The 22,784-nt window shown below is 43.5% G+C and overlaps 2 protein-coding genes and 1 pseudogene across 2 annotated transcripts; all 3 read right to left on the reverse strand.

Annotated features, from left to right (window-relative positions):
- Positions 1–113: 113 nt before the first annotated feature.
- On the reverse strand, positions 114–9,972 carry LOC134088627 (rano class II histocompatibility antigen, A beta chain-like). Its single transcript, XM_062542681.1, has 6 exons — positions 9,946–9,972; positions 5,250–5,328; positions 3,047–3,328; positions 2,529–2,810; positions 2,098–2,223; positions 114–749 (listed from the first exon to the last, which is right to left on the reverse strand). Exons 2-6 carry the CDS (start codon positions 5,308–5,310, stop codon positions 580–582), a joined length of 921 nt encoding a protein of 306 aa, XP_062398665.1. The 5' UTR covers positions 5,311–5,328; positions 9,946–9,972; the 3' UTR covers positions 114–579.
- Positions 9,973–12,375: 2,403 nt separating this feature from the next.
- On the reverse strand, positions 12,376–15,079 carry LOC134088630 (RLA class II histocompatibility antigen, DP alpha-1 chain-like). The gene is made up of 4 exons (XM_062542686.1): positions 14,963–15,079; positions 13,885–14,133; positions 13,450–13,734; positions 12,376–12,607 (listed from the first exon to the last, which is right to left on the reverse strand). Exons 1-4 carry the CDS (start codon positions 15,018–15,020, stop codon positions 12,483–12,485), a joined length of 717 nt encoding a protein of 238 aa, XP_062398670.1. The 5' UTR covers positions 15,021–15,079; the 3' UTR covers positions 12,376–12,482.
- A 1,884-nt stretch (positions 15,080–16,963) lies between these two features.
- Positions 16,964–18,542, reverse strand: LOC134089415 (uncharacterized; annotated as a pseudogene).
- Positions 18,543–22,784: the final 4,242 nt, after the last annotated feature.

Raw genomic sequence — 22,784 nt, forward strand, 5'->3', positions numbered from 1 at the left:
CACAAAGGGAGGACAGGAAGGGGCCATCCCCGAGTTGGGCCTGGCCTCTTAGTTCCAGTGAAAAGAACTCTGAATGCTTCAGCATTAACCAAGAGATTTTGGACTGATTTCCATGTTTGATTACATTTTATTGAGAAAAAGTAAGATTAAGACACTACACATATTTTACATTTCAAAGATGGTCATGTATTGATTCCCAAGAGTCCAAACTTTCAAATGATTTATAATATGACTTTGCTACATAACAAACCGATGTATAAAAATGATCAAGAATGTTGAGGGGATGTTGGGGGGGCGGTACTGGAACATCCTAATAACAGGTCTAAGCAAAATAAAAATATACAATAAAATGTTCACAGCCCAATTAAAAATATATAAATATTGAAAATATGGAGTGACCTCAAATAATGAACACGGCTACAGGCCTGGAGTTGGCCACTTGTGCAATCAAAAGTAATTAATTGTGTAAATACTTTTCGCTCTGGAGGAGTATACAGTAAGCATCTGGGCACTATTATAGATTCTAAACAGTGAGTGTGGTGAGAGGACATATTGTATAATTCACACCAGGTAGCAAACTTAATGGTCACTGCACACGGTATTCAGGATGGATTTCTTCACCGGGGTCTTTGAATCACAGTGTACTGAGAAAGATCTGTAAGAACTCAATAGCCAAAGCAGGAAGTTGCTATCCATATTCATCTGATGAAAACCTTTGTCCATGCTGGTCTTGGTTGCCGAGATCCGCCCTGTTTTAAATTACACAGAACATCATACAAAATGTGGATATGTTCCTGTTGTTAGCCTATCATATCCTGACAGAGTCATTTGTTAGCTTATCACAGAGGTGGCCAAGCTACGGTCCGCCGATGAGTTGATTAGGTTATCATAGGCCGCTCACTATTATTTTTTTCCAGCGACGATGTTGTGGACTAAGTCACACACAAAGTGTTGTGCACAGTCATGTTAGAACAGGAAGGGGCCAACCCCGAACTGGGTTTGGACCCTTAGTTCCAGTGAAAGGAACTCTGAATGCTTCAGCATTAACCAAAAGATTTTGGACAATTCCATGTTCCCAACTTTGTGGGAACAGTTTGGGGATGGCCACTTCTTGTTCCAACATGACTGTGTGCACCAGTGCACAAAGCAAGGTCCAGAAAGACATGGATGACAGAGTTTGGTGTGGATGAACTTGACTGGCCTACACAGTCCTGACCTCAACCCAATAGAACACCTTTGGGATGAATGAGAGTGGAGACTGGGAGTCAGTCTCCTTGTATGAACTTCAGTCACATCCTATTTTTAATCCACAGGGTTTAATCCCAAACTGTTACAAAGTTGAGCATGGAATTGTCCAACATCTCTTGGTTAATGCTGAAGCATTCAAAATACGCTTCTGGAAGAATGGTCAAAAAATCCCATAAACACACTCCTAAACCTTGTGGAAAGCCTTCCCAGAAGAGTTGAAGCTGTTAAAGCTGCAAAGGGTGGACCAATGTCACATTTAACCCTATAGATTAAGCATGGGATGTCTCAGAAGGCCATATGCACGTCAAGGCAGTTGACCCAATACTTTTGGGCAATATAGTGTATATGTAATGGATAATGTATTGGGCAATATAGTGTATGTGACGGATAATGTATTGCCTTTTGGGCAATATAGTGTATATGTAAGGGATAATGTATTGCCTTTTGGGCAATATAGTGTATATGTAAGGGATAATGTATTGGGCAATATAGTGTATATGTAAGGGATAATGTATTGGGCAATATAGTGTATATGTAAGGGATAATGTATTATCCGCCAGTAATGATTGAAAAATAAGTCCTGACAGGATGAACAGAACCCCGACGCACAGTGGAGGAGTTTTGCTTTGACCTACCATAAAGGAACAATACATTATTCCGCTTAATATACAGCTACTTTCCAAAACGAGAAAAGAAAATTAACATAATGGGTCTTTAAAAATTATTTTGCAACCGTTTTGAGGCTTCCGCTGACTAAATAAATAGCTTGCCACAGATACGACCTAATGTGGCCCCTGAGCCAAAAGGTTATTTTGTCCGCTGGATGTGCTGAGCATGCTCACTACAGACCTGTGGACTTTGTCTTGTAGTAGATGAAGCCGGCAGCAGCCAGACTCAGCCCCATCAGCATTTCTGCTACTCCCATGGCAACCATATACCTCTCAGCTTGGGACATGGAGGGCTCTGAGGAGGGCTCTGTGAAGACATCACATCATCTACGTGTAAGGCCAAACAATCATATAAACATCCATTTTCTTATGGGGTAAGTTTTGCATTCCCTCACAACACTTTGGACTATGCAAGGGATTGCAAAGCTTATTGTGAACGAATGCAAAAGTTTTGCAAAGGAACACAAAGGAACTTAAAAATGCATTACATACAATACATACAATAACTCCCACATGTCCCTTCAGGGACTCCGTAGTTTCTGAACATAGAGACACTGGTACTACAAGAGAATTTTAGCCCACTGGAAGAAGTTTTAACAAACATGTTCTCACCCCAGACCAACTCCTTGGGCTCCTTCAGGCTGGAGTGCTCCACCACACAGGAGATCTTCTCTCCAGCTTTGGGGGTGAACACCAGGCTGGAGTGCATCTGGTAGTACCAGTCTCCATCCGCCAGCTCCACACTGGATACCACCTCACTGGTCACCTCCTGCTCATCTCTGTACCAGGTCATTCTGATGGCCATTGGGTAGAAGCTGTAGGCACTGCACATCAGCACAGCAGGTTGACCACCACTGGATGCTCTCGTCAGCCTCAGCATCATCTCTGGCTCAACTGCATTCCAAAATCAGAGTTTATACTCTGGGAAACTCTTAAATGGTGTAGTGCATTAACTTAGTCATTGAGTATATTTAGCAGAAATAATAATCACTAATACTACATTATGTGAATAACATTATATAACATACATGTTCACAAACACTGCCCAAAACCATAGATAAACAATAAAATGTTTACATTTTCCATCTGTTCTTTCAGAAGTATGACATGGTCTGTAGACTCGTACTCACCTGCCTTGGTCAGTATGTTATTAATCTTCATTTCAGCATTGGGCTTGCAGGATCTGTCTTTCTCAGCACGCATCTCTCCCAGATACTCTTTGTCCTTGTTCCATCTCTCTGCATTATGCACCCCAAACGAAGTGTAACCCACAAACTTCCCCACCGTGCTGTTGAACACTATGATCTGGATCTTGTTAAACCAGTAAGACCTAATGAACTCCAGATCTGTCAGGTTTGAAGAGCTGAATCGGCACTGGTCCACTACGGAGGTGTAGTATCCATCATCTCCATCTGCAGAAGAGAACAGCACAATACACCTCTGCTGTAACTCCTCATCTCATAAACATGATGCTCATACACTCATGCTCATTTTGGAACGACTTCAAGGGTCTTCATAGAGTGCTGCGGTTCACTGGGTGCTTGACTAGTATAAGCTTAATCATTCTATGTTGGGGGTTTTAGGTTTAATTTCTTTTCATTTTATTTTGTATATACATACAAATGTAATGAATTGTATACACTGTATACAAATATAATTGTTTTATTGACAATTAATGTTTTGAGGGAATGATATACAGTACAAAGGCAGTCAAATATCAAAGATGTGAAAAACGTATGGCATGTTCCCACACTTGACATACCATGAATGTGCCTAGATAAGATTAAATGGGACGTAAATGTGCATAGATTAACATTTTTTCCAGACTATGTCACATTTTTTTTTTCATAGATTGGCTGCATGGTCTTGTGACTTATAGTCAGGTGCAACTTATATATGAAACACCCCCATGAACCAAGGAGTCAACATTACCGTCTACGGGCCGAGGGAGGGTGCTCCAGCCTTGTGCAATGAGATCGGGAGCTTGGTGAACTAGAGACAGGTCAGACATTTCCTCAGACCAAACGTTAGAAGGGGTTCAAGGGGTGATACCCCCTGGAAATCCATTGAATATTGTTATGCAATTTATAAGTTCTGTGCAGCTTCCGTCACACATTAGGGCCTACACTATGCCTAAAACACACATGCATAGTCTGTCTCCTAAATATTCCCCACCTGTCAGACATGCATGTTTTTAAACTCACAGCCATAGGTTCTTTTGAGAATGATGACTTTCACTTCAGCATTGTCCTTACTAGAAAGGTAGATATAACGAGGCATTTCAACAATGTTTAGACTACAGAGATACACATTACACTGGACTAACATCATGTTCTAAGATCCGGGCAAGCACATGCACATTTTTGAAATCATACGCCGGATGCTTTAAGCTAGTCTTTCTACATGGGTGTAGTTAATGGTCGGGCTATAATAAGACCACACTTTAATAGTGGTCTGGCCACCCTGTTCTGTGCAGTTTATAGCTTGCCTTTCCAGATTAAATGTATGCATACTGGTTAAGAAAGGCATGTGAACAGTCTCTAAAATAAGGGTATAGCTTATAACATCGTTGAAAGTTAGCGCATTCTTTTAAAACGTGACCTCTTTTTTTCTCACTCTCACAGGCTAGCCTCTGCATTTGCTCTGCTGTCGGCTTGTGCCTTCACACACACACACACACACACACTTCACATCGTCCCAAATATACACACACACACACACACACACACATACACACACACACACACACAAGCCTTCACATCGCCCAAAATACTTGGTTCCATTGCACTATACACATTTCAAGCTACATTTTAATGTACCACATTATTTTCGTTCAGTGAATCTTGTGTAAATTATTGTAGGCTACAATTACCGTCGGGCCCTCCTTATCTTCATTATTGCCTGGCTCGCCTCATCGTGGCGCCATCCTTTTGGCCTCTATCTGTCCAGTTACATAGTCTCTATCTGTTCTTGGTTTTGGATTTTGTGAGAAAAAAAAAAAAACTTTAAATAAATGAGACTTACAGTATAGTTCGGTGTGATTTATCTATGTTTTTTTCCGAGGGTTTTTTCGACTGATGCGATTTATAGTCCGGAAAATACGGTAGATTAAATTAGATGTAAATATGGATGCATGAGATTGAATGACATGCACATGTGCATAGATGAGATTAAATGAGATGACGTGCATAGATGAGATTAAGTGAGATTTGAATGTGTATAGATTTGATTAAATAATATGTACGCTTGCATAGCTCAGATTAAATGAGACAAGAATGTGCATATATGAGATTAAATGAGATGTACATGTGCATAATGGGAGGAATGACTTACGTGCTCCTGACAGGGTGGAGAGGATGATCACCCCAGAGATGAAGAGGTGTGCTGTGGACATTCTCACACTCTGGAGCACCTGTATGAGGGAGATAGTGAAAGAAACCAAGTTTTGAAAGAGGCAAATGAGGAAATAGACCAATTGGTGTCAAGGTGATAAGAATGACAAGCTGTCAACAGTTTCCATGCAGACCTTGAACAGTATTGCAGAACTCATACTGGGATCACTTTAGGCCAAAGCAGCCATTTATTGGAGTTAAGTATTGCACACATTAGGTACAACCAAAGAGGAGCTCAACACACTAACAAATACAGAACATGGTAGCACAAATATAACTGCAACTAGAATTGCAACTCCGAGGAACTGCGAGAGTGGGCTTGATGGCCAAAGGATCGCAACAGTACATCATTTTGGATGTATCAAAAGTTATCTGCATTAACACCTAATAGGCCAAAACGCATAAATGAAGAGGGTTCTATGCTGGTCGCTAGGTAATCATGTCGGTTGTTATGCTGGTTGCTAGGTTGACATAAAGGTAGTTGCTTGGTTGTTGCTAGGGTAATTGGGATGCTTGCTAGGGCATTGCTAGGGTAATTGGGATGGTTGCTAGGGTGTTGCTGGGATCTAATGGTGGTTACTATGCAAAATAATGCAGTTGCTATGCTGGTTGCTAGGGTAATCATGTTGGTTCCTACAGTGGGTACGGGTTGAGAATGCACCTTCTCCCGCGGGACTCCCGAAGAGATCCCGCAGTGCGTCAAGCCGATTTTTTTCGAGGCTAAGGCAATGTACCCAAACAACCACCAGGTGGCAGAAAGTTTCAACTGCATTTAATGATGAAGACCGCATATCGGTCAATAGTCGACTCCTTAATCTCACTGAATCATTAAAATGAAGGTGATGACTGGCGAAATTATTCAAACGACACTTCAATGAACCATTGTTGAAATGAATGAAAATGGTTATAGAAATCGCCTACAGCCAGCGTTATAAGAAATATATAAGTAATAGTTAAAGTCTTCTTCCGTATTAAACAGATAGCCTACGGGACGCTCTTTGTTCCGTAGGCTATTTTAAGGAACTACTCAATGCACACACACTGGGTAAACTGGCGCGCTACAAACATTAAAATGTCAAATCATATTTATTTCTCTTTGTCGCCATGATATTGGGGGAAACGCGGAGAGGCGAGATGGTCAGTCCTCGTATTTGTTCTTTCATTTCTTTTAATAAATCGATTCATTTTGTTTTGACGGGTTCCGGAGAGGTTCTTCGACTGGGTTTCGAACCCCGGTCGCTGGCGTACGATACCTATGCTTCAACCACATGCGCCACAACTGGATGTGAATTTCAAGAGGCTTTATTCGGCCTATGTACTTGAACGTCGCCGTATAGCCTACTTGAACGTCGCCGGTTAAAATGAACAAGCCTCCGTTTTAAAATAGCTTAGGCCTACACATTTCTAAGTATTCCTAGCATGTAAATGTTGCCAAAATGTCCATCTTGTCCATCTCTTTCGTCTTCGCCTTGACGTTGACAATAATAGCCTATTCACGGAAATGCGGTCTTGTAACCGTAGCCTAATGAATTCATGAATTAATCTAAGGTTGCCTTTCGAGTAGCCTATTTCAGGTTGAATTGAAGGCTATTTCCTTCTGATAGGCCTATAGGTTTCTAAAACCATTTTCATTCATTTCAACAATGGTTTATTGAAACGTCGTTTGATTAATTTCGCCAGTCATCACTTTCATTTTAAGGATATAGGATGAACAAAGTCTATGGATTTGCTATCCAGTAGCCTAATAATTAGGCTATGTGCCACGTCCGATTTCGCAAGTGGTGTAGTAGGCTACATTTAAAAACAGACAGCCGCCTGTGAGATCCATTTCATGAAGAGCATTATTGTCTTGTGCGATCATTCCCCCTCCCCCACACTCGTCTAACCAGGTCACTACATTATAGCCTATATGCGGCACTGAGGACGACACGACACTTGAGCCCGACACTATGTCAATGTAAAAATGTGTGTGAGTGCGCGCTGAACCACGAATTAACATATTAACTTTTCTTTTCAGCAGACATCGCAAACATAAAAAGAATCTCAAAACAGGAAGTCTTTCGTTTCTTTTAATAAATCGATGCATTTTCTTTTGATGGGTTCCGGAGAGGTTCTTCGACTAGGTTTCGAACCCCGGTCGCTGGCATACGATACCTATGCATCAACCACTTGCGCCACAGCTGGATGTGAACTTCAATAGGCTTTATTCGGGAAATGTACTTGAACGTCGCCGTAGCCTACTTGAACGTCGCCGGTTAAAATGAACAAGCCTCCGTTTTAAAATAGCTTAGGCCTACACATTTCTAAGTATTCCTAGCATGTAAATGTTGCCAAAATGTCCATCTTGTCCATCTCTTTCGTCTTCGCCTTGACGTTGACAATAATAGCCTATTCACGGAAATGCGGTCTTGTAACCGTAGCCTAATGAATTCATGAATTAATCTAAGGTTGCCTTTCGAGTAGCCTATTTCAGGTTGAATTGAAGGCTATTTCCTTCTGATAGGCCTATAGGTTTCTAAAACCATTTTCATTCATTTCAACAATGGTTTATTGAAACGTCGTTTGATTAATTTCGCCAGTCATCACTTTCATTTTAAGGATATAGGATGAACAAAGTCTATGGATTTGCTATCCAGTAGCCTAATAATTAGGCTATGTGCCACGTCCGATTTCGCAAGTGGTGTAGTAGGCTACATTTAAAAACAGACAGCCGCCTGTGAGATCCATTTCATGAAGAGCATTATTGTCTTGTGCGATCATTCCCCCTCCCCCACACTCGTCTAACCAGGTCACTACATTATAGCCTATATGCGGCACTGAGGACGACACGACACTTGAGCCCGACACTATGTCAATGTAAAAATGTGTGTGAGTGCGCGCTGAACCACGAATTAACATATTAACTTTTCTTTTCAGCAGACATCGCAAACATAAAAAGAATCTCAAAACAGGAAGTCTTTCGTTTCTTTTAATAAATCGATGCATTTTCTTTTGATGGGTTCCGGAGAAGTTCTTCGACTAGGTTTCAAACCCCGGTCGCTGGCATACGATACCTATGCATCAACCACTTGCGCCACAGCTGGATGTGAACTTCAATAGGCTTTATTCGGGAAATGTACTTGAAACGTCGCCGGTTAAAATGAACAAGCCTCCGTTTTAAAATAGCTTACACATTTCTAAGTATTCCTAGCATGTAAATGTTGCCAAAATGTCCATCTTGTCCGTCTCTTTCGTCTTCGCCTTGACGTTGACAATAATAGCCTATTCACGGAAATGCGGTCTTGTAACCGTAATGAATTCATGAATTAATCTAAGGTTGCCTTTCGAGTAGCCTATTTCAGGTTGAATTGAAGGAAATAGTCCTTCTGATAGGCCTATAGGTTTCTAAAACCATTTTCATTCATTTCAACAATGGTTTATTGAAACGTCGTTTGATTAATTTCGCCAATCACTTTCATTTTAATGATTAAATGAGACGGATATGCGGAGCATTTCTCTCCCTCTCCGTTGACCAAAACGTTGCTCTGGCATCTCTGCTGGACTGACTGAGTTATAGGCTACGTCGAGTGAGAGAGCTGTGAGGTAGGCTGTAAACATTCGAAAACTCGGGCGGTCTATGTTGCCCCCTTGCGGTTGCAGTTTTCCCGATGCTTCGGGAGTCCCGATGTGCGGGAATGAAAGGAGCATTCTCAACCCGTACCATCTGTATGCTGGTTGCTACGTTGACATTATCGAAGTGGTTTCTCAGTTGTTGCCAGGGTAATTATGATGGTTGCTTGGCCATTGCTAGGGTAATAGAGATGGTTGCCAGGGCGTCACTATAACTGATATGAGATGTGAGATTGCACAGTGCATTGCTGTCTTAGCCTATACTATAAACCTATATTGCATGCGCAGTGTGTCATATCATACTTCATATAGTGAAGGTCAGTGTGCCTTTTGATTTGACCCTGGAATGTGCGACCCTGTAGCCTGTATTCTATACCTGTATTATATTGTATGTGATACATCATAGTCAACCTTTGACCTTTGGTCTCAGCCCCAAAGGTTAACCTCAAGTGTAAAATGTAGCAGCGCAGTAATATTTAATTAAACATCATCATCATCATCATCATCATCATAATTACCATCATCTATGTTTTGCATGTGATGCCATGAAGAGGATTTCTAATAGAAATGTTGTATTTCACTTTCTGCTCATAAGAAAAAAAAAAACATTTAGCAGTTGGTGACTTCTTGTTTGAAACTACTTATGGGCATCCAGTACAGGTTGTGAAACACTGATTTATGAGAAATAGAAGCAGGAAAGGGGAACAGAGAGCAATTTAAATATTTGACAATTATTTTTTTAACGGGTTTCAATCTTCGAAAAAAGTAAAGGAATTTGAAAGTCAGTCAGTTCCTTCTTTGGCAAAGTCATCTCACGACTTGATTACTGTAACGCCCTCCTGACAAGTCTCCCAGCCTGCACAGGGAAACCCCTGATGAGATGATCCAGAACATGGCAGTGCGCTTGCTCTTCAACCCAGAAGGGCACACACGTGTTACCCTTCTACACTGGCTACCTATAGCCTCCCACATCAAACTCAAATCACTAAATTGCCTACAAAGTAGTCTCCGGTTCTGCTCCCACTTACTTGAATGTTACCTCCAGACCATCGCGCTTCTTGGATGAACGACGTCTGGCTCTGCCACCTGTACACTCAGGGCAATCCAACCTTATCTCATCTGTCATTCCCTGTTGGTGGAATGTACTACTTGTTGCTACAAGAGCAGGAGCGTCTCTCTCTATCTTCAAAAACTCCTGAAGACCCAGCTTTTCAGAGAGTATCTCCTCTCGTAGCACTACCTACAGTACAACTAGACTTGCTAATTGACCAAGATTTTCAGAGAGTATCTCCTCTCGTAGCACTACTGTACCTACAGATTTTCAGAGAGTATCTCCTCTTGTAGCACTTGCTAATTATAGCCCTTACTACCTCATTGCATTTTTTCACCACTCTGGCTCCCCTAGCACAATTGAGATCACTGTGTGTGTGTGTGTGTGTGTGTGTGTGTGTGTGTGTGTGTGTGTGTGTGTGTGTGTGTGTGTGTTGTGTGTGTGTGTGTGTGTGTGTGTGTGTGTGTGTGTGTGTGTGTGTGTGTGTGTGTGTGTGTGTGTGTGTGTGTGTGTGTGTGTGTGTGTGTGCGCGCGCGCGCGCTTGAAACTTAGGGCTGTGAGGCTCTCTCAGCACAAAAAGAGGAAGGTCCTTTCAGTGTGTGTCTGATGCGAGAGCCCCTTCTCGACGGGTTTGGGATGTAGGACAGGGTTGACCCAACTGAGATGCTCCTATTCCCTATTCCCTGTTCTCATACTTGCATAATGTGTTTGTGTTTGTATTTCAGGAGTTTGTTTGTCTCTATGGTTAAACATGCATCAAAAGGTCCCGGTTTCAGACCTACAGTATGTTTGCCATCTTGGGTTAAAGACAGATCTTATAGCATATGAAATAAATTATTATAGCTACTGTATAACAATGTACAGTTTTTAAAAACATTTGTATCTATCAACTTTGTAGAAAAATAGATCTGCTAACAGAGTCTGGTTGCGTTTTTTGTCTGCTCTGGTGATTTGGACATTGCTTCCAAAATAGATAGCTGAGATCGCTACTTCTGTATATAACAGTGCATTGTGCAGTGTGTTGCCTTTGTTGCAAGGAGTTTGATTATCTCGATGACATAGGTGAGGCAATAAAACACAAACAGAACTCTGGACAGTCTTTTAAACAAACCCCCCAACAAAAAGTGTTCTGACTTTATTGAGTACAATACAAAATACAATAAAAAGCCTTCTCGTCCACGTATCTGCTTCTCACACTCAATCTGCGAAGTCCGAAGTCCAGGGGCAGCTACTCTTCCGAGCAGGCCAAATGCCCAAGCTTGAGTTTATCACGTCCTGCCATGAGTGAAAGGTTCTCTATCTTGTGTTCCTTTGTCTGGTGACTTCACTTTGACCCCTGAGTCTGACAGACTTGCATACAGTTTTTTTACAGTTTATATGTCCTTACTTAACTGGCTGACCTCTCACTCACGCCAGTTCTGTACCTCACATTTGTATATGTTTAAGAGCAAGCTGGATTTAATCAGTTAATTGTCCCCCCTGCTGCTTTGGGTTGACTGGTTGGTTGGTTGATAGCAGTGGGAAGTTTTGTCATCATTACTGTTATCACATGTGCCAAGTGTGAGTAGCCCTTGAGCTGTTTGTTTACACAGTGAGCATGAATCCAAATAGTCCTTTTATTCAGAATTTCTACTCTCTACTAGCCTGACGAGCCAGACCCACATCAAGATGTAGGGTCTGGACACTCACCGTAGACAGGGCTCAATCGGAGGGGTGGGATAAACAGATGTTTTTCAAATTCCCTCCCCGCAATAGGATAACGCTAAACGAATCATCTTCTTGTTTTCAAGTAGCAGGATGCGTAACCTTCCCTCTCCACGCAATAGGATAACGCTAAACGAATCATCTTCATGTTTTCAAATAACAGGATGCGTTACCGTCGCAACTTCTGGTCGCATGTCAGTCACCATTATGTTAAGCCCACCCACCGACTCTATACACGCTGTGATTGGCCCGCTGGTGCTGGGGGTTCTCAGCTCCCTGGCTCAATGGATCGTGCCTAGACTGCCCCGCCAGCCAAATTACATTTGCTGCCGCTAGGGGCGTCTAGATTTCTAGGCTAACTCTCTACACCAAGACCTTATAACTTGAGCATGATTGTGTTCCATGGTGAATTTTTTTTTTAAGAGTTAGTTATCATCGAGGCATCCTTTGGTATTCCTTAGAATACTAGTCACAGAGACATAGAAACAGAGAATGTCAGACTGAGGAAGACACCGGAGCAACACAGACGTTGTTGAGACTTAATTTTTTAATGCAATGGTGCACAGCAAAGAGACTAACGTTTCGATGTTGATCACATCTTTGTCAGAGTCTGTTGGAAAAGACGGTCAGACTTTTATTCAGCAGAACTCAGCGGTGGTGATACAATCATTGTTCAAGAAAACGGTTCTCTGGAGCTCCTGAATGTCCATTCACTCTTTATTGTGACACATTCTAAACAAATGACGTCTCTTCCTGAAAGTCCAGCTGACTCTGCAGTGGTGTCCACAATGGGATGCGGTTTCAGCTGCTCTATCTTGCCTTGATGAAGAAGAAGAGTCCGGTAGCCATACCCAGCATCTCCACGATCAGACCCACCACACAGATCACTGCTGGCAGACTGAGACCGAGCTTAGACACCTCAGACCCCTCGACATCTGTGAGACACACGCACACACACCCACACACACATACACATGTGCGCACACACACACACACACACACACACACACACATACACATGTGCACACCACACACCAACAACACACAAAAAGAGAGAGAGAGAACTAGTTAGCTTATGGATCTGGAGTATTTTATATCCTATTTGTTTGGACAAAGTAAATGCACACCTTGTGAGGTGCTCACGGCGGTAAATGAAAAATTAAATTAAACAGAAGAACTCAGAACTTCAAGATATTTTATTGACCAACGTTTCGGCTTACGCCTTCATTTTGATATTTGACGTCAGGGTATTTTATATCCTAACATATGCTGGCAGTGCTTTCTGATCTGATTAATTGACTCTACTTTGAGCCCTCATTTTGAATTCAGAACCATGCAATGCAATGACATGTATCAAATATCAATTATGGTTATGGATATATGATTTTGTCAAAAGCAACTTTCAAATAAAAATAATTCAATAGTTAAAAGAATAACAGTGAACAGTTTTAAAATTGAGTAAGAGTGCATTATGGAAAATAGCAATATTAACAATAATATCAATGCAATATCAATTAATAGCCTAATGAAAGTAAACAATAATATACAAAACATATACTGTAACTAAGAGGCACTTCATTAATTAACAAATGAGGAGATCACAGCCATATTGCTTCCCTGTAGTTGTGCTAAGATGTGAACAGCAAAATAGAACCTGCATCTAAATATATCTCAGCAACTTGTCTTTGTCAGTCGTCATGAGTTATACTTATATTTCATAATTGTGCCATTTTTAAGGACCTACTGTATGTTGGTTAATAGAAATGTCATTTTTTACCGAACACTCTTGTCATGGGCCGCTCCAGTGCCTGGTGGTCCACAGTGCAGGTGTAGATGTCTCCCTTCTGAGGGGTGAACTGCAGGGTGGAGAACAGGCTGTAGGCGCCGTCCTTCACATTCACCCGCAGCTGGCTGGAGCTCACTCCCTCAGTCACCACCCCGGTGTTCCTGGTCCACGTCACGTTGAGCCGGGGCGGGTAGAACCCACCGATGGAGCAGATGAGAGCGTTCTCCTGCCCGATCTTCACCTCACCTCTGGGGTAGATGGAGCTCATGGGAGGAGCTGGAGATGGGGGGGGGGGGGGGGGGTAAAAGGTCATCAGTGACCAATAATATACACACACAACAATGACATGTGAGAGTCAAAGAGAAAGAGAAACAGTTTTTTTATTTAAATTGAAATGCTTCATAAATCAGCAATGTTAAGACGTACCCTCTGCCACTGCTGGGTGTTTATAAGCTTGTATGGCTACTGCCAAGTTCTGCTTGCAGATTTGCTGGTTAGCAACTGCCTGCTCATATGTTCCCTCCGCATACACAAATGGATCAGCAAACTCAGGCAGTGTCATCACATACTTCTGAGCCTTCCAGTCTGCGTGTGCGAGCTCTTCCCCATCCAGTCCATACATGTCCTCTCCATCTGTGTCTGTGCATCCAGACGCATGAATGTCCACGTGAACAACTGAAACACACAACAACACATTTTAAAAACAATGCAGAATTCAGAGGAATGAAACATTTCATGTTGTCTATCACAGGGACACTTATAGGAGAAATCCATCGACTTTTCACAGAGTTATCTGCTGGCTATAGCAACTCTACTGTAGCTGGGTAAAACTGATTTTTGGAGGGGGGGGGTTAGGGTTGGGGGGGGGGGGTCATATCAACAGTACCCAGTGACCTTGAGAAATGGAGCTCTATGTGAAAACTCGCAGGATTTCACCTTCAATTGACATACTGTAATCCAGAGATATGAGAGATATACAAGGAGAGTCTGCAGGTTACTCTGACAAATGGTCACCTCAATACATGGACGCCCAGTGATCCACAGTCTGACCAGAGCGTCAAAAGGCAGTTTAAGACTTCTCTCTGACCTGAGTGAGGGAAGCCGCTGAGAAGCTGGTCCAGTCAAGACACCAAGTGAATGTGTGAATTTTCTTGATTCAGTCTGAATTGATCTGGCCTGTACTGTAGTCTGATCATGGTCATAGCAGTCGAAAGTATCCGCACACGGCTGTGTTTTTATTTCAAACATTCATATTAATCGTAATTCTGATGGGAATCAGGTATGAGTTTTATTGGGGCAGGGAGTAAAAGCCCCTATTCGGACATTACAGTCGTAGTTGCAGTTCTCCTCTCTGCTGTCTTGCACTTCGTTCTCTTTCTTATATGCATGATTTTACCATCTGCTCAACAGCCTGTCACTCACAATCACAAAGCACAACGCATTCTTGTTTACTCACTCTATTCTCTGAGTAAATTGTGCAAATAAATAAAGGCAGTTTACTCACTCTTTGTGTCTGTGTAGATGATCCCAGTGAGGACTAGTAAAATCACTGTTAAAGTCATCTTGTCAGCAACTCATGAGGACTGTTGAACAGAAAGTAAGATCACAACTCTTTCACAAGAAATGTACTCATCTAACAACCAATCAGATAATGAGATTCATCAGTGCATCATTTGTCTCTAGGCAAACACTTGAAGCAGAGACCAAGTCACATTGAATAGCATTCACTCAGCCTATTTTTCCATGACATTTTTCATAAACAGTTTAAAACCACTTGGTTATCATTCAATTTGTATAAAAAATTATCACTTTTTCTATCACTACTGCATATATTGTGAGGGCAAAAGGGTATTATTCTGTGATTTATTGAAACCATAGCAGTAATTCTGTGGGACATCATGTCAAACACTAAAGTAGACCATTTTGTTTTACCACCACACAGGCAAACATGAACAAGATTAATTTCTTTGCACATAACAGGGCTACAACCAAAGAAACCTTAACTCTTCAACTCGCCCAATTCAGGGCATTGACTTTGACTTGACCAGATGAAAAGTACAAGGGGGCAATCCAGGACCACTAATGTTTTATTTTTTATTTCTTCTAGTCTTGTAATTATTGTATTATATTCTGTTTTATTTGGAAAAAAAAAAAAAAAAAATTGGATTTCGCCCGGCAGCTCAGGCTGGAAACCTGCATATCTCCCCTGCTTCCTTGTCCACAATCTATGGGTCCAATCACAAACTAGCTACTACTGATTGGTTGAGGGCCTGTCAAAGCGCACAGAGTCATTTGAATGATGCCCATTGGTCTCTCACCCTAGTCTCCCCCTCAAGGCTACATGCAGGTCCTGTGTGCAGCGTTAACAACAGAGCACGTGCACTGGCCTCCTCTAACCTCTCACTCCCATGGAAAATCAACAACTTCTAGCACAGAAAAACAGGATCCGAGCAGATGTCTAAGTTTCATGTTAGGGTCAGACACGAACCACCTAAATCCAACATCCCTAAAAGTTTTTGCCATGAGGAAGAAAAAAACACTGACTTTCTACTTACTGTATCGCAGCGTGACCTTGATCTTGGGTTGTTGACAACAGAGATGGACATTCATCAAAAGACAATGGGCTGATACTGATAGAAGCCATCTGCCTTTAACTAAATTAGGTTGCTCTCTCTAGTGGTTCAAACACAATACTACTTCAACTTAAATAAAATAACATACAAACATACAAAGAAACAAGGTCTTGGAGACTTGTAACCCTGAATAAATAGTGAATCTTCACTGATAGTTGACAAATGTTTTTTTTTTTGAAAGATGATTTCCTTTCCTCTTCACAGTGATAATAATGAGAGCGTTTTCATCACACCATTCAACTGACCAATCCACGTTGCCCCGGTACAGATGGTAAATGGATTGCATTTCTATAGAGCTTTTATCGGCTTCTGCAAGCACCCAAAGCGCTTTACATATCATGCCTCACATTCACCCATTCACAAACCAATGGTGCAGGCTGCCATGCAAGGCGCCAACCTGCTCATCAGGAGCACTGGGGTTAGGTGTCTTGCTCAAGGAGGAGTTGGGCTCAAACCAGCAACCTTCCAGTTACTGGACGACTCCTCTAACTCCTGAGCCACTGCCACCCAACAGTCATCATATTGCAGTACAGTCAACAGAGTCAATGGAGTGGAGTCATCTGCATATTTTAATAGAAGCAACTGGTGTGGCAAACTAGTGGTGGCGTCAGAAGTGCATGAAGAAAACTACACAGGGGAGCTTCTACAGCCCTCGGGTGCTCCAACATTGATTGTATTTGGACTCTTTTCCCTGTGCCAGCACGCCCTGCTCCAGTCCTTTTAAACCTTTCAGGTGACAGTATATTGAGTCTATAAGTGTATATAGTCAGGGCTTTTTTGCATAGCTTTAGGGACAAGGGAATGTAACTATTTCAGTTCTTCAGGACAACAACACATATTATTCTAGTATTACTACAGGGATCAAAAGTCATTCACAGCAGACCTGATTGATTTAATGCATGATTAATGCTGGGAATCAAATGCTTCTCAAACTCCCAGAGTTTCTTGTCCACGAGCAGCTGGTCTTTGGAGAGGTGTCCTTGCAGGGGGACAGTGACGTGGATCATGCGACAGACATCGAACGGGACAGCGACAACAGGTCCAAACTGCTTCAGCGTGTTGTGGACGGAGGTCTGCTCCACTCTCCGGGGGTCAATCAGCAGCTTGGTGGGGTTGAACACGCCCTTCCTGTCTGGCTCTCGGTAGATGTGCTCCAGGATGTTCACACCAGGCACGTGTCTCCACTGAGGCAGGCGAAATCGCCCACTGTCTTCGAACTGCGTTTTGGGGAAAACATGGTTCTTGATGCTGAAGACCCCTGCATCGGAATGTTGCTGCTGCAATGTATCCATTAGCTGGTCCAGTTTACCATGTTTGTAAAGCCCAATTCACACCAAAGATTCCCGACGCGACGAGACTGAGTTGCAGCGGTGTGAATTAGAAGTTGCACGTAGTTGCAACCAGTCGCAAGCCGTCGTAGAGCATTAAACACGTTGAGTCGCAGTCGCATGGTTTTAGAACGTCGCAGCTCGTCTCGTCGGGACGCTTTGGTCTGAACCCTACTTAAGGCATAATGATCTCATCAATGTCATTCAGCAGGAGGTACTTTGACTGGTACATATATCTGTATATACACTCATTCAGAGTGGCCAGCTGACCGTAATAATGAATGTCACCATGGTGCAAGTCATAACTCCACCCAGTAGAGGGGGTGAGGAACTTGTCTATTGGCCAAGGCACAACTTCCAGCATACCATCTCTCCTGTAATACTTGACGACTTTCTCAACATCTGGGCCACAGCTGGTGTTGTAGATGACAACCCTCTGAACCCCAATCAGCTTGTACACCTCCATGGTCTGTGCAAACTGGAGGGCGTTATTGTACTTCCCAAAAAGATTGGATATGCATACAGTAAAATTGTATCTAAAATATTCTTTGACCTTCTGGTTTTAGATTGCTAAAAAAGTCAAACTGCCACTTTTGTTTGGGTCAGTTGTTATACTGACATATGGAGCTTGCTGTGATGTTGTAATAGTGCAAAACACGTCTGAAGTGTGAAAAGGAAAGCCAAAGTTATCACTGTGTACATCAACTTCTGCCTGTGAGGTTGTGCACTGACCCAGAGCCCCATTAGCCTTAGCATTTGGCCTAGCATTAGCATCAGTGCTAGCACTACCATCACCATTATCTTTAGCATGATCGTTGGCACACAGGACGCAGTAGAGCGGCTGCAGCTCCTGCCTGCAGATGATGCTGATGACCCGGATAGCCCCGCCCCGTCTGTGGTCCTTAAACGCAGACACCATGAAGTGTTTGGAGCCTGGGATGGGGGTGATGGTCTCCGTGGGTGCCCGCTGCCATGGTTGCAGTGTGAGTTCTGAGTCGAACAGGACAGACGGGGAGTCAGGTCTCATCAAGTTCACCAGGCGTATCACATGCTCCCACTTCAGTATCATGAGGAGGGTAACCATGGTGATGCCAACCAGCAGAACCAGCTTCCTCTGCATCATCTCGGTTCACTCCCCTGGGATTCAGCATCTACAATCTACACCAACAGGGATGATGGGAAAACAATTATTCACAAGTACATACAAACACACATTTGCAGACATGCTTAATGCATCCACGTGCAAACACATAGTACAGCTGAGTTGCATTTCAATTTGGCAAACGTTTGTGATGAACATGTTTTCTTTGAACAGTTTGGTGTTAGCATTCCATTCTATTGGTAATGGAGTTATTGCCTTTGTCAAACTCATGTTCACGGAGAACTACTCCCTCTGACTGTTTGCAATTGTTCACAAACGTTTGCTGAAAACTCTAGGTAGTTCTCCCTGTTACAAGTTTGTTTACCATCAAAACGACTTTGAAGCCATTATATTAATGGTAAAAACGTCCATAGTGTCCAGTTATGGCAACAAGGTAGACGTACGTACCCTGCAGATCTCTGACGAGTGAACTAAATATACATACACCCTTTGAACGTCCGCAATAGCGTTAAAAAAAAAAAATTTGGATTAGGCTGGTAGGATCTGGCAAACAGGCTCAGGCAGGGCACAAGACTGGGCAGAGTTGGGCAGAAAAACGGCAGACTCGGGTTGGGCAGTGGCAGACTCGGACACGACAGACTCGGGGGCAGGGGAGGAGACGGGAACAAGACAGTGACAGGGTTGGTGACAGGGACTGTAATGGGGATGATGACTGCATGGAATGGTGACTGGGATAAAGACGGGCACAGGGACTGGACTGAGAACAGACACACAGAAGGGAACACAGACAGGCACAAAGACAGGGACGGTGACTGGGACGGGGGAAACGAGAACAGGGAAGGGCTCGGGCAGGGGCGGGGCCGGCTCGGCGTCGGGCGACTGGGCTGCCGGCGTGGCGTCGGGCGACTGGGCAGCGGGCACGGACACATCACTGGAGGGATCAAGCAGGGACGGGAGAGTTTCTCCCAGATCTGACAGTTGGTCAACCAGTTTAGACATTCCCGGAACCTCCTGTAACCAGGGCCTTGAAGAAATTGTCCTCACCATCATCTGACAAACGGTTTGCCGGCGTTCCAGGTTGGTGGTCCTTACAAGCTCAGAATTGAGCCTGTTTAAGGTGTATTCCACCATGTGTAGCTCCTCCAGGCGCTCAGAGTCTGCTGGGTCCATTATTAATGGTCGGTTCATACTGTCAGGTTTCACAAGTAGGAACAGTGTTGCCAGGTCACGTGAGCAGAAATAAGCAACAGGTCTCTGAAGTAAGCCCTAAAGAATTGACCCAAGTAGCATCCCCTCACCGAACCCCTTATGTTACTATTCTGGGGCGGTCATGTTAGAGGAGCCTATAGTTACAGCGTAGAGTCGACGCAGAGGCATGTTTAAAATGCCCTCTGTGGACGTGTAGGCGCTTCGTGGATTCTATGCAGAAACAACAAACACAAAGCAAACCCAAAAGAAACGGCCACATCAAATACACGCCCCCAAAACTGCAAACCGCAACTTCACAAAAAACAAGCCCATGTCGCTTATAATAAGCGGACTATGGCAACACTGAGTAGGACCCAAGCACAAGACTCCTTATTAGAACAAATACTTTTATTAACATCTAACCGAACAAAACTGCAGACTTACACCACAACACGGGCAGAACGGAGAGATGAACCGACAAAGGACAGAGATTGTCATAGCTTGGATTAGTCATAGCACCTCCAAGAAATATGTTTGCACAAAAGTTTGCACATGCACATAACCGAGACGTATGATCAAATCAACATTAACTGTTGATATGAGTACACACATACAGTGTGGCCGGACAAAATGAGTGAGAAAAAGAGTAGAGGAGAGTGATACTAATGGTATGCTGATTGTCCCAGAAACTTGTGCATCTCACAGCTGCTTGGTAGATGGAGGGCCTAATATATAAAGAATTTATTGCACTCAGCAATATGGTAGAATTAACAAAGCTATACTGATTAGATTGAATGAAACTGAACTTCTGTAACTGTAAACCTGAAATGATTCCTTTGCTTTTTGTTGTGTTTTTATCTCCTTACAGGACTACGACCTCTGCATCAACTGCTACAACACTAAGGGCCACCACGAGCACCAGATGGTTGTGAAGAGCTCTCAGGAATCCCGTCGCGTGAGCATCCAGCGCTGTGTCCAGACGCTGCTGCACGCCTGTCATGCCTGTCAGTGCCACAGCGCCACCTGCTCGCTGCCCTCGTGCCAGAAGATGAAGCGTGTGGTGGTGCAGCACAGCAAGGGCTGCAAGCGCTGCAAGACCAACGGTGGCTGTCCCATCTGCAAGCAGTTCATCGCACTCTGCTGCTACCATGCCAAGCACTGCCAGGAGAACAAGTGCCCCGTGCCCTACTGCCTGAACATCAAGCACAAGCTGCGGCAGAACCCAGGTACTGCCCTCACCGACCACCGTGGCCGTCCCCGCTACAGCTGGCATGCCCCGCATTCTGGCCCAGCAGCCGCAGGTTCCGCGGGCAGCTGCAGGGCGCCATTGCACCCAAGGCCCTGCAGGACCTGCTGCACACGCTCAAGTCCCCCAGCACGCCCCAGCAGCAGGTGTTGAATATCCTCAAGTCCAACCCACAGCTTATGGCCGCCTTCATCAAGCACTGCACACTCAAGTACAACGCCAGCCAGCGACAGCAGCAGCAGCAACAACAGCAAGTGGCAATACAGGGCGGCGTGGCGGTGCAGAGGCCCGTCATGGCACCCCAGCAGCCGGGGCAACCCCAGCAGTGGCGATTTGTAACAAGGGTGGCCCTAGTGGGGCACTGGTTAATTCAAGGGTGGCATCTAGATAAACAGAAACAGGCTCAAGTTGTTAAATTAGCACACATGCATGAGTAAAACCATGCACCAAGCTCCATACTCAACAAAGAAGGACAAAGACCATACTCTCACATCAAATGTCTTTGTAATTGGATAAAATGTCAAATACAGTTTTCAGCTCATTTTCAGCTCTGAACAAAACCCGTTCAGAAATTAGGCCATTTGAGCAAAAGTGGAAGTGTGAAATGTTTTTTTGCCAGTGGTTCTTAACTGGTCTGGTTTTGGAACCCATAATTTCACAAGTTCATAAAGTTGTGACCAACTACAGTATATATATATATTTAGCATTCAGGCCAAAGAATATGGTGAGGTAGCCTACATAAGACACGCAAAGTGCCTGGCCTATTTGTGTGGAAAATGCAGATGTTTGGCATTACATTTGTGAAGTCTTTAACTGCTGATATTGTCTCAAAGTACTACTCGACAGGTTTGTCTTTGACAGGGGTGCGTTGTTTCCAAGTGGCACTTTAGTTTGGATGGTTTTATGTGCACCCTACACTGTCTTATTTTGTCCTCAATTTAAGTTAATCACATTCTATCCTACTTTTATAAATGTATAACATTATATCTAACATGACATGTCACATAAACATTGGCTATGTCCATGCCATGGCAATGACTGACATAGGCTACGAATACATTTTATCAAAATAACGGGCCAATGATAGATCTGGTCATTTTAAATTGGCAATTTTTAATTTCTTTTTAGCCACAAGCTCCATGACCCATCACTCAGATCAATACCACAACCCACTTTTGGGTTCCAACCCACCAGTTAAGAAACACTGACCTATAAACTTTCCACAATGTCAATATTACATTAGGGTAGTAGACTATTTACAATACAACATAACGATACAACAGTGTCGGCTGAGTAGGTAGAATAGGCAGATATAAAAATGTGCCTATTACGTGATTCTACAATTGCAATACTGGGTTTTGTGTGTGTAATAAGATAAATGGGCACTGGCAGATGCGATAGGTAAATGTTTTTGTGTTAGCGCAAGCAGTAGCCTGTAGGCCTATTGTAAACTCACATGCTAAAATCAACAATAAGCCATGTAGCCTATAACTGCAAGCATGTTTGCTAGATTGCTTATATTTCTGAACCCTGATATTTCAAACTAGTGTACTGCAAGTGCATCAAGAAATTTCTCGCCTTTGACTGTTAATGGCGAATAGTAGACTAGGATTTTGGGGTGGCACCTGGGGTGGCCAATTGAATCTCAAGGGTGGCCTGTGCCACCCGGAGCCACCCCTCTGGCTACGCCCCTGAACCCCAGGCCCAGGGCATGCCCACACTGGGTCCTCAGGGTCAGCTGATGAACCCGCCCCACGCCTCTAACCCCCAGCTCCAGGAAATGTACCGACGGCAGCTGTTACGGCAGCAGCAGCAGCAGCAGCAACAAC

Source organism: Sardina pilchardus, chromosome 8 (genome assembly GCF_963854185.1).
Source record: "Sardina pilchardus chromosome 8, fSarPil1.1, whole genome shotgun sequence".
NCBI lineage: Eukaryota > Metazoa > Chordata > Actinopteri > Clupeiformes > Clupeidae > Sardina > Sardina pilchardus.